At 41.3% G+C, this 12,805-nt stretch overlaps 1 protein-coding gene across 4 annotated transcripts in view; it reads left to right on the top strand.

Moving 5' to 3' along the window:
- Positions 1 to 12,805, top strand: part of LOC128572870 (zinc finger protein 85-like) — a 57,094-nt gene that overhangs the window by 25,638 nt on the left and 18,651 nt on the right. For all 4 annotated transcript variants that reach the window (XR_008376267.1, XR_008376266.1, XM_053573001.1 and 1 more), the window contains 2 exons: positions 10,302 to 10,428; positions 11,177 to 11,272. Coding sequence is in view for 2 of the 4 variants with exons in the window: in XM_053573000.1 (XP_053428975.1) it covers positions 10,302 to 10,428; positions 11,177 to 11,272 (223 nt within the window). In the remaining 2 variants the exon portion in view is untranslated. The remainder of the gene's footprint in view (positions 1 to 10,301; positions 10,429 to 11,176; positions 11,273 to 12,805) is intronic.

Raw genomic sequence — 12,805 nt, 5'->3', positions numbered from 1 at the left:
CATTTTTCCTCAGGAAATGTTGAAGACACATTTTTCTAGGTATTTTCCATCCTTAGCGGTGATTGTTCATAGTTCCACATGAGATACTCAGGAATCACTGTAGGCATAAAGGAACAAATATTGAAAGACAAAATAGCTCAGAAAATGTAAAGAAAAAGAATTTCCATTTTCTTTTGCTTGATTTGTTGAGTTTATTAATGGTTTGTAAAAACAGAAATCCATGAAGGTGAGCGAGCTGGAGGCAAGAGAAAGGAGGCCGGTTGAGAGATTTTAGTCCTTCCTGAAAACCTATGAATTTACGTGTGTGTGTGTTTCTGTGTACATATCTACATATAGATATGTATATATACTTTTTGAGAAATGAAAATGATATTTTCATATATTGAAAGAGGCCAAGTGCCAAGGCTGAGGTCTACCATTCTATCTCTCTTGGAGGCTGAAGTGAGTAGATTGCTCTAGCTCAGGAGTTGGAGATCAGAATGAGCAAGAGCAACACTCTACCTCTACTAAGAATATAAAAATTAGGCAGTGTTGTTGGGGGTATGGGGGAGCTGTAGTCCCAGCTACTTGGGAGGATGAGGCTTGAGGATTGCTTGAGCCCAGGTGTTTGAAATTGCTGTGAGTTATGACATTCCTGTACTTTATTCTGGGGCAATAGAGTGAGACACTGGCTCCAAAATAGGTATTTAAACAATGAAAATACTTATCAGTTAATATCTGTTTTATTTTTACACCTCCTCTCTCTTTGTAAATTTTCGATTAAAATGAGGGTGGAAATGATTAGGTTACATGGTTTGTGTTTGCATGGTCAAGTCCATGTGGTAGATGTACCCATAGGAGGTGGTACCCATTGGAGGTGTGCCATATACTTTTTTTTTTTTTTTGAGACAGAGCCTCAAGCCATGGACCTGGGTAGAGTACCCCAGAATCACAGCTCACAGAAATCTCCAACTCCTAGGCTTAAGCGATTCTTCTACCTCCTCCAACCAAGTAGTTGGAACTACAGGCACCTGCCACAACACCCAGCTATTTTTTTTGCAGCCATCATTGTTGTTTGGCTTGCCCAGGCTGGATTCAAGCCTGCCAACTCAGGTGTATGTGACTGGTGCCTTCGCCGATTGAGCCACAGGTGCCGAGCCTTTTTAAAAAATTTTTTTAAGACATAGTCTCACTTTGTCTCAATCAGTAGAGTGCTGTAGCGTCACAGCTGACAGCAACCTCCAACTCTTGGTCTTAGGTGAACTCTCTTGCCTTGGCCTCACAAGTAGTTGAAACTACAAGTGCCCGACACAAGGCCCGACTAGTTTTTGTTGCAGTTGTCACTGCTGTTTTAGCTGGCCAGGACCTGTTTCAAACCCTACCCACTGAGCCCAGGCACCGCCCTGTCATATACCTTTACATTGTGCCTCTTAGGTGAGAGGACAGCAATCTCCCTCCCACTTCCCATCTAATTTTTGTATGATTTCACTCTAAAGACCAAAGATTCTTGAAATTTATAAGAATGAATTAGAGTTGGATTTTGTTTTTGTAACTGAGGAATGCAAGGCTCTGGATCCCTTTCAGCCTAATTCCCTCCTGTATATTTTAACTCTCTACAGGAGGACTGGTTTCCCCCTGCATTTTCCAAAAGTATGGAAGGCTGAGTGTAAATATACCTCATTTGTTTCCTCAGCCTAACTCTTTTAGGTCTTGCAATAAAATCCTCAATTTTCAGTTTCTTTCTCATTTTTCCAAATCCTAACTTTCCATCCAATTTACATTATTGATAGAGTCAAACTCTGCTCAAATAAGGTGGACTCCACCAAAAAAAGAATCAAACCCTTATCCTCTCCCACCAGATGGCCAACCTAAGATAGGAGAATGAGTCAACCCCCTATACTACTTCACTGGATGTCACATTTGGGAAATGTAAATAGGCCACCCCCCCACCCTTACAACAGATGTCCAACCCAGGAAAGGAAATGTCCAGATCGCCACATCCCTGACCATTAAATACCCCCCACCTTCCACTCCCATTTGCCATTACCCGAGTGTAGATTTATTTTCTGCAGGTTGGAAGTCTTACCCCACCTGCACCCAAGTGGAATAAAGCTATTTTAATTGCACAAACTGGGCATCCTTTTTCCTTTTATCTTGTGCCTCATAATAATCTTTCATCTTTGGCTCTGTAACTTTCAATTATCAATTGTTTTTCTCTTTATTTCTCAGTTCAAACGGATGCAGTATTTTTGTTATTTGTCATTTTTTTATGTAACAGTGGGTGATTATTTTCTAAATTGTTGGTTTTTATAAGTTTCTGAACATGAATCATAAGAAGAAAGAAGAAAATAATCCTGTGACACTCTGATCAAAATCTTTTTGCCCATGCCAACATGTTAGCTTTCTAATTAAAGTTCTAGCAGTTTACTTTTAGGCCAAAGGTATTTAATTTCCAAAGACATCGTAAATTTGAGTTTGAGAGAATTTATCAGCCCCTCCTAATACTTCTTTTGAAGGACAAAGTTTGTACTCAGGCAGTTATAAAAAATATTGTCTGTGGGCAACACCTGTGGCTCAGTGGGTAGGACACCGGCCCCATATGCCAAGGGTTGCAGGTTTGGGCTGGTCCCAGCCAAACTGCAACAAAAATATAGCCAGGTGTTGTGGTGGGCATCTAAAGTCTCAGCTACTCAGGAGGCTAGTGCAAGAGAATCACCTAAGCCCAGGAGTTGTAGGTTGCTGTGAGCTATAACGTGATAGCACTCTACCCAGAGCAATAAAGTGAGACTCTGTCTCTCAAAAAAAGGGGGGGGGTACTTTTTAAGTTGAATTCCAACCATTATTGACCATATACACTAAAACAGACAAATATTTTATAATATTGGAAGATACATATGAACGTAATCCTCACAAAATTAACCACCATTTCAGATTTGACTTTTTTTTTATATATTTTCAACAAACCACTTAAGCCTAATATGTTTTTCTCAGATTTTCAGTGGTCTTGAAATATCAAAAAGACCAAATTTAGAGTTTTTATTTTGGAAGGTTTCTCACATATCAAAGGCTGAAAACATTTATTTCTTCAAGCAAGATTATAAGCCAAAAGATTCTAAAGGAAATACATAGTCAACTGGATCAAATGTAAATTCCTTCACAAATGTCCTTTTATGAGCTTTATTTAACCTGCACAGACAATTTACAAACAGAAACCTTCTGGATTGCCCTGCCTATCACTTTCTGATATAACTTTTCTGTTTCGGGACAAAATTTACCACTCAATATCCATTTCTTACCCACTGTCCTTTTCCTTTCTCTCTAATGTCTCTCACTTTCAAAAACCAACTTTTCACAAAACAGGATCACAATTTTCTATGAAGTTAATTATTCACTTGGCTAGACTGATAATTAGAAGGTTTAAAAGGCAAAAATCTTATACTTTGACAAAGACTCGGTTTCCCAAACAATTTAAACAACCAAATTATTAAATTTTACAAATGAGAGACGTTTTGTGAAACATAGCATTGGTATAGGGTTTTTCCACTCAGGGCTGGACAGGGAACCCCCATTTTTCTGACTCAGGTGAGTTCAGAAGTCAGACTCCCAACTAGGCACAAACATGCCACACACTGCACAACACACCATATGAGTTCTAACAAGGTCATGAACAAGACAGCCCATAAAGTTTTAGATGACTCCACCCTGAGTAGGGAGCACATACCCTGACCCCCTCCTTCAACAAAAACTGCAAAGACCTAATAACTTTGCCCAAGGGTAGGGACTGCATTCATTTATTTGCTAAAATGCTCATTCACCTCATAAAGGTATTTTTCCCATCTACCAGGCACTGGCCAAATATCTCTTAGGGCCATGCAGGAGACCTCTGACTTGTGCCTACTCCCTCTGGTGCTCTCCACTTCATCTGCATGCCCCTTTATCCAACAAAATCCTATTTTGTTACTGATCTGCAGCGTGTGGGCTCAATTCTCAAAACCCTGAGATAAGGGACTGACTAAATAAAGAAATTCCAGTAACAAAACCACAACAAAGTCATCCTTTCTGATGTCTTTTCATTTACCCCTAAGTCTCACATGGCCATGTGGCTGCCAAGGACTAGGCCTGTCTGAGATGGAAAGCAGAAATCCTGAAACTTGTAGTTTGTCCCAGAATAGCCAGGGGATGATGTTGGAACAAGGGGAAAGAGGCCACTAACACAATATTTTTGCCCTGTGAAGGGGGTTGCTAAACCCCAACCATTGTTACCCATCTCTGCCAGTCTCTAAGTACTCATATGCACACAATTACCATCCTTTTCCTAATCTGGGCATCCTTGATTTCCCACTCAAACTGCCACTTAGTGATAGGAGGTGGAATCAAGACTTCTCTAGTGAGGGTAGGTCCAATCCCACCCTCAGAGTTTATGCCAGTCACACCACATACACACACTCTCATACACCTCTCACCAGACCTGCTGGCAATCTATTGCCCCAAGGGTTGATCGGACCCTAGTTTCTACCCAAATGGTGGGTGTCCGGTATCTATCCTACCTTGTCTTAGATGTCTCCCAGTGCAGGTACCAGTTCCTCCATGCCAGTTCTTCCCTGTTTTTTAATTGGTCCTATTTCCACCCAGTTGAGACATCCACACAGGGAGGCCCAATGGGGAGAAAGAGCACCCAAACACCACGTTTGTAAGAGGAAAGGCTTTATTTCACCTGGCAAAGAGAAAGTCAGAAGAATTCAAAATGGTCATACTTCCCAAGTTGCTCTGTCTTCTTCTGTTTATCCCCAGTCAAAAACTTCCTGCCCATGGGTTTCTTTCTCATTGGTCAGTTTAAATCAAGTTAGAGAAGCTTTTCCTGCCCTGACAGGACTACAGGATTTCCCAGTAGTAGATATTTCCAGTTTCAGAAAAGTTAAGTTTTTATAAATTCCTAACACCTGAGTCACCATGGGGAAGACCCTGTAGGTGTATCCTTGGGGTCTCCTTGAAATGATCTCTGTTCTCTTAGACCTCACCCTTTCTGGTATCTTCTCTCAGCGCAGCACATTGCATGCTGTCCCAAATAATGAAGGTACAAAGGGCCAGCTGCCAATTTTCAATCGTCCTTCTTGAGTAGTTATGATTTGTGGTGTGCCAAAATTTTCCACTACAGTCACTTTACATAGGGAAAAAGGAAAGTTGTAGCTAAATGTACTCTTTATTTTTTCCAATTAAATTGACTTTATTCTATTTGGGTGTGGGTTGGGTAGGATTTTCAACCAGGAAGAAATCTACATGTGGGTAATGGTGAAGGGAGGGGGTTAAAGGTCAGGAATTTGGGGGTTGGGACATTCCCTTTCCTGAGTTAGACACCTGTCATAAAGGTGGGAGTTGGCTCATTTACCTTTCCCAGGTGGGATATCCCTAGGGTAGGGTAGGAGGTTGACCCATTCACCTTTTGGGTTTTTTCTGCAGTTTTTTGCTGGGGCTGGGTTTGAACCCGCCACCTCCAGCATATTGGGACCTGTTAGGTAATTGCCCCAGAGAAAGCTCCTCCCCCAGAAAGCCCCTTCCTGACTGACCAAGACTAGCTGTCTCACTCTTAAAGTTACAGCTACCTGCTGAAAATTTAAAACTTATGGCCTGCCCCTAATGACTTTTCCCACCAGAGCAGTAACTCCTTATTGGCTATTCTACCATCCCATCACCATTCTGAGACTTCCCTTAACCAAACTTATATAAAGGTGCACTGCTTCCTGTAGTCTCTCTTGCTCTCTCACTCTCTCACTCTCATTCTCTGTCTCTTTTCTCTCCTCCTTGGTGCTGCTCTGCAGCATCCTTCCCTCACCAATAAAGACCTTTTGTACAAGCCTTGGTGGTCTGTGAGATCTCTCTTTGTCAAGTGCCACTCCTTTGAGCCACAGGTGCCACCCCCCCCTTTTTTTTTTGAGACCAAGTCTCACTTTGTTACCTGGTAGACTGCCATGGCTTCACATCTCACAGCAATACAGCAATTTCAAAGTCTTGGGCTCAAGTGATTCTTTGCCTCAGCCTCCAAGCAGCTAGGACATGAGTCGTATGCCACACACCCAACTATTGTTCAGCGACAAGGTCTCACCCACTCTGGCTCAGGCTGGTCTCCAACCTGTGAGCTCAGTTAATCTACCTGCCTCAGCCTCTGAAGTGTTGGGATTACAGTCGTGATCCACTGGACCCGGTTACACATACTTTTATTTATAACAAAATTTACAAAATATTTACAGATTATTCTCTGTGTCTTTCCATCTCTTTCTAAAATTTTTTAATCAATATTTTGTAAAGGTATATTTAGCTACAATTTTCAATGTTCATTATGTATAGTGACTTTTGGGGACAACCTGTAAATTTTTATAAACTACCTTTATAGGGCAGCAATCAGGCATTGTGTCTCTGTCTTTCAATTATCCTGATATCTTCAGACTTAAAACCAATCCCGAGACTAGAAGGCCAGAAGCTGATCCTGGATGATAAATATGTGTTGAGTATACCTGAGAATGTCCTCATTCTCATTTTTCTGTTTCTCTAATTCTCATGAATGTACATAGGGCACTAGCTGCATCCCGCCAGTGCAAGACCCAAATCAGCAGGTCCAAATTCTGAGTCCAGGTCCTTCCACAGACACTGCCACCTTCTTCGAACGCTGGAGACTTTAAAGTGTCAGTAAACTCCGTCCTGTTTCAAGATTGTGATTGTGGTCTTCCTTGAACCAAAGTTATTTGTTTTGTTAGAAAGTGTTGGGCAGAAGGGACTCTGTACAGTGTTTGCTTTCTCTAGCTGAGTGCTGCTTCAGTCCAGAAAAAGTAACAGCAGCAATAGGGAGAATTGTTTAAGCCACTTGCTAGATTCATTCAAAATGTGCAAATTTTTAATCAAAGCCAAGATTGACTATTCCCTCCTGAAACGTCAAAGTTCGAATGCAAGAGTTGGTGGAAGAACAAACAGTTTATTCAAGAGCAACGTGAGGAGATGGATGACTACTGTTGCAAAGAACACCTCATGTTCCTGAGCTGACCACAAGGTGTTGAGAGGGGAAAGGAGCTTGGGAAACCATGTCTCATTGAAATGGTTTCTTGCCATCTGGCAGTCTGGTTGACATCAGCTAGACCAAAATAGAAATGGGGGTTAACTGCACTATTTTCCTTCATGGGGAGTTGTGCAATGTTGATGCTATAGTGAATGGCTCAAAACCCTTCTTGCAATTTATTCTTTCATGAGGCAGAGTCTCACTTAGTCACCCTCCATAGGGTGTTATGACATCACCACTCACAGCAAACTAAAACTCCTAGGCTCAAACCATCCCTTGCCTCGTCCTTCCAAGTAGCTGGGACTACAGGTGCCTGCGTCAATGCCTAGCAGTTATAGAGACAGGCTCTTAATCTTGTTCAGGCTGGTCTGGTACTCCTGAGCTTGGACAAGCCACCTGCCTTTGTCTTCCAAGAGTGCTGAGATTACAGACTTGAATCATCTGGCTGGCCTTTCTGAAATTCTTAAGGAAGGACATAAATAAACATTGTGAAATAAAACTGATTATTTGTTTGAAAATAGAGTAACTGCTTCAGGGGTCCTCAAACTTTTTAAAGAGGGGGTCAGTTCACTGTTCCTCAGACCGTTGGAGGGCCTGACTATAGTTAAAAAAAAAAAACTATGAACAAATTCCTATGCACACTGCACATATCTTGTTTTGAAGTAAAAAGAAACAAAACAGGAACAAATACAATCACACCACTGCATGTGGCCCCCAGGCCGTAGTTTGAGGACCCCTGATAGAGGGGCATACTGAGAAATATCTTCTATGCATACTAAAGCCTGAGAGGAAATGCTTAGCTAGGTGTTTCTCAGCCCAGGCTTCCAGGTAGGATTCCATAGCCAGTTCAAAGAAGTATCATCATCTGTGATTCTGCCTGCCAATAGATTCTATTAGTGTGGCTGGTGTCATCATGTGGCCCCCTGTGATGCCTAAAGGAAGGCCAATGTCAAGCATGATGGTTTCCAGATACATTTGAGACAGTCAAGTTTATATTTTTCTAGGAAAAGGTCAGAGGGCCCATATTCCCATTTATAAAGCAGAAATTGCTGGCAGGGAGGGCTGGAGGCCAAGAAATGAGAAGCTTACACTTTGGTCTTTATATGGATCCTCCTTCTTTCTGACTCTGTCCCCTGATAAAGATTAGGAAAGGGTAAAAATTTTTCTGTACTTCGAGGTCCCTGTGCCTGCGGATGTGGTGGTAGCAGGTGAAGAGTTTGTACTGATGCCTTTAAAGGCATATTGTAAAGGTGCAGAAGTAATGTGTCCAGATGATCTCACCTGAGAAGGAATTCAGACTCGGCACCTGTGGCTCAAGCAGCTAAGGCTCCAGGCACATACACCTGAACTGGCAAGTTTGAAACCTGCCCAGGCCCACCAGACAACAATAACGGCTGCAACCAAAAAATAGCCAGGCGTTGTGGCGGGTGCCTGTAGTCCCAGCTACTTGGGAGGTGGAGGCAAGAGAATTACTTGAGCCCAGGTTGAAGATTGCTTTGAGCTGTGATGCCACGACACTCTACTCAGGGTGACAGCTTGAGACTGTCTCCACAAAAAGAAAAAAAAAGAAAGAAGTAAGTGATTGCTTCTCGGGTAACTGAGTCCAAGGACCAGTGCTGTGTCCATGTTTCTCCTGCAATGTTCTCAGACTTTTCAAACCTTTAGGTTTCTACTTGTGATGTTTCTGGTGAATGAGGTTTGTTTAAATACTCTTTTCCTCTTTTTTTTTAATAGTCACGAGGCTCCAAACTCCTTCTCTACATATGGCCGAGTCTTCTTTCCAGTCTGTCTCCATCCGGGCTCCTCATATGCCCTAAAAAATTCTGACTTTCAATTTGTTCCCAAAATAGTGAAAATGTTCCATTTCTGTTGAAAATGAAAAAATGTGGATGCCCAAGATTTTCATTGTGGATGAGATTCACTGGATAGTAACAAAGAAGGGGAGGCTGACAGGTTCTATGTAACATAGGATGATGTCCATGCACTTTTACAGAAGATGGCATTAACTACCTAGAGTAATTCAAAGTTCTCAAACCCAGAATAATTAGAAAATAGTTGCTTTCTAGGTTGATAAAGAAGGCTATCTAAAGACACGATTAGAGATTAGAAGATATGTCAGATATCTGTAACTGGAACTTTGCCAAAACTAGGTTTTTCTCAAACTAGTTTTTATCAGATTATGATTCAGTTTTTTTGGCCAGTATAGTCACAGCAGTGATGTTGGGCTTGCACTTGTGAATCAGCACCTGATACTAATTTGTCCTATTACAGTTAATGTTAATTTTATTCACTCAGTTATGGTGCTCTTGGACATATATTCCATTGTGGAGTTCAGTATATCTTCTGTATTCTTAATAAGAACTTGGAGAGATTATTAAGTAATATGAGCAAATCAAAACAGTTATTGAGGGTGTACCCCTTTCTTCTTAGTTTCTCTTCCATATACCTTTCTTTGGAAAGTAAAAGTTGTCAACTTTGTTTACTGCTTCAAGAATCAACTGGGGTAAATCCAGTGTCTGCAGTTCACTGCATGTTTGACAAAATATCATCATGGGACTGAAGTATTGTCACTCCTTTTGAGCTAGTTGGAAATTTAGAAATGGAATCTTCACCCCATATCATCCTAATAATAATCTGCATTTTTTCAAGATCTCCAATTCTTGTACACATTCAAACTTTAAAGTTACCATTTATTTCACCATGACATTGTCATATAAAAAACATACACAGTTTATGACATATGAAGTGAATAAGGCACAAAATTATACATGCCTGTATTGGTGGCCTTTTATTTCTACTGTGTCAACCAAAAATGTCTGATGTGTACACTGGTTTTGTGGATGCCATTCCAACCCCTTTCTTCAGTTTTTGACAACACATGAAGGAATATATCTCATCTATACCTATTAGGTAATTGTATTTACTCCTATAAGTCAGCAAGAGTTTTCTTCATTCATTTAACTAAAAGTGAAGTTTATGGCTTAGTGCCTATAGCACAGTGGTTATGGCACCAGCCACGAACACCCTGGCTGGTGTGTTCGAACCTGGCCCAGGCCAGCTAAACAACAATACAACAAAACAATAGCCAGGCATTGTGGTGGGTGCCTGTACTGCCAGCTAGGAGGCTGAGGCAAGAGAATCAATTAAGCCCAAGAGTTTGAGGTTGCTGTGAGCTGTAACGCTACAGCACTCTACTCAGGGTGACAGCTTGAGACTCTGTGTAAAAAAAATAAAAAGTGAAATTCCATATCCCCATGTTTTCTTGGTTTTTTTTCAGGGAGTGTTGACATTCGAGGACGTGTCTATTGAATTCTCTATGGAAGAGTGGGTCTGCCTGGACCCTGCTGAGCAGCATTTGTATCAGGAAGTCATGTTAGAAACCTACAGAAACCTGGTCTTGCTGGGTGAGGACAAGTTATATACATAGTTCTGGTTCTACACTAAACAATTGGTATTCTCTCTTTGTAGAAGGATTTTATTCAGTTTATTCATTGAGTATCAGGTTCTTGTTTCTATGGAAAACTTTAGGATATCTTGGTATAGAAAAGAAAAAATTGGAGTTGTTTCATTTGGGCATTAATCTTACCAATTTTTGAGCTGATTTATATTCTTCCTTAGATTAATGGAAATTTCAAAAATTTCATGGCCTAGATTGTTACTCATACCTTTAAGTCTGATTTCTAGCACCAAATTTGATTGCAGTAGTTTTGGTAGTGGATGAGATATGAATGTTCTAACTTTAAATACTTTTTTAAAAAGATTCTGAAGATCCGGCGGCACCTGTGGCTAAGTGTGTAGGGCGCCCACCCCGTATACCGAGGGTGGCGGGTTTAAAACCGGCTCTTGACAAAACTGCAACAAAAAATGAGTGGAGGGTGCCTTTAGTCCCAGCTACTCGTAAGGCTGAGGCAAGAGAATCACCTAAGCCCAGGAGTTGGAGGTTGCTGTGAGCTGTGAGACGCCACAGCACTCTACGGAGGGCAATAAAGTGAGACTCCGTCCTTACAAAAACAAAGTTTCTAAAGTTTCTGCAAGGAAATCTGTTTGGGGCACTATTTCAGGATCTTCTAAAATGTCCTTTTCTCTACTTCACCAAGGCATTCGATTGCCAATTAAAGAATCCCAATTTTTTTTTTCCCCCTAATAAAACAGGTCTTGCTGTCTCTAAGCCAGAACTCATAACCTGTCTGGAGCAAAGCAAAGAACCCTGGAACATGAAGACACACCAGACACCAGTCAAGCACCCAGGTAGGTTAGAGTGAGTGAAGCAGGTAACACAGGTCAGAGGTCCAAGTTCAATGAGTAAAACACACAATAGGGTTAGGGAAGCTCAGCTTCCTTGGAAATTATTTCTGAGAAGCCTGGGTTTCTTTACCTTGTTTTACATAAAAGCATCTCTGTTCTTTTTTTTTTTTTCTTTTTAGCATCTCTGTTCTTGTTTATATTATTTTTTATTTTTATTGTTTTCTTATTAACACAGAGTCTCACTCTCTTGCCTCACACTATAGTGCCAAGACATCAGCCTAGCTCACAGCAACCTTAAATTACTGGTGTCAAGTGATTTTTTTATCTCAGCCCCCACAGTAGACAGGACTATAGGTTTCTCCACATTGGCCGGCTTATGGTTTTTCTATTTTTTTGGTACAGGGGCATTCTCATTTTTACACAGGCTAGTCTGGAACTTGTGAGCTGAACTTGGCTCCCAGAGTGCTAGGCATTATAGTTGTGAGCCACTATGCCTGTTCTTGGTTTTAATTTCCAGAAGGACCTTACTTTTCACTGATATTCCTTCTAGGGTACAGTGAGAATGAAAGAACTTTCTATGTCTTACATATGAGTGCAGGTTGTGACTGCTCTTCCATTGCTTTTAAGGACACTAAATATGTGTGTATTTTTTAGTATACCTGTGAAATTATTTTTAATATTCTTTAGGCTGGGTGTGGTGGCTTACACCTGCAATCCTAGCACTGTGGGACCCAGTTTGGGGTGATAGCTTGAGCTCAGGTGTGTGAGACCAACCTAAACAAGAGTGATACCCTGTCTCTACTAAAAATAGAAAAATTATCCAGGCACTGTAGTGGTTGTGTGTTGTCCCACCTACTGGGGGCTAGTGGTGGGGATGAGGTTGGATAATTTCTTGCACCCAGGAGTTTGAGGTTACTGTGAGTTAGGCTGATTTTATGACAGTGTAGCCTGAACAACAGAATGAGACTGTGTCTGAACAAAAGGATTTTTTTTTTTTTTTTTTTTTTGCAATTTTTCGCCGGGGCCAAGTTTGAACCTGCCTGCTCCAGTATATGGGGCTGGCACCACACTCCTTTGAGCCACAGGTGCTGCCCTTTTTCTTCTATTTTCATTTGAGATAGTCTCAAGCTGTCTTCCTGAGTGGAGTTTCGTAGCATCACAGCTCACAGCAACCTCCACTCTTGGGCTTAAGCGATTCTGTTGCCTCAGCCTCCCAAGTAGCTGGGACTACAGCCTCCTGCCACAACACCCGGCTATTTTTTGGTTGTAGTTGTCATTGCTATCTGGCAGGCCCGGGATGGATTCGAATCTCCAGCTCTGGTATATGTGGCTGACACATGATCCACTTGAGGTACATGCGCAAAGCCTCACCAACTCTTTTTTTGATGTGGAAGGTTCATGTTGAGTAATCCACTAGTAATCTAAGGGAGCATTCTTAGCGATAACACATGTATTTTTTTTTTTGCTGCCTTCAAGATTCTCTTTTTGTGTGTGACTTTCAAATCATTGATTTTCACCTGTCTTTTTATGGGAGTC

This window comes from Nycticebus coucang, chromosome 20 (genome assembly GCF_027406575.1).
Source record: "Nycticebus coucang isolate mNycCou1 chromosome 20, mNycCou1.pri, whole genome shotgun sequence".
NCBI lineage: Eukaryota > Metazoa > Chordata > Mammalia > Primates > Lorisidae > Nycticebus > Nycticebus coucang.
Note: the sequence above shows the minus strand (reverse complement) of the source record. Positions and strands in the feature narration are given on the sequence as shown.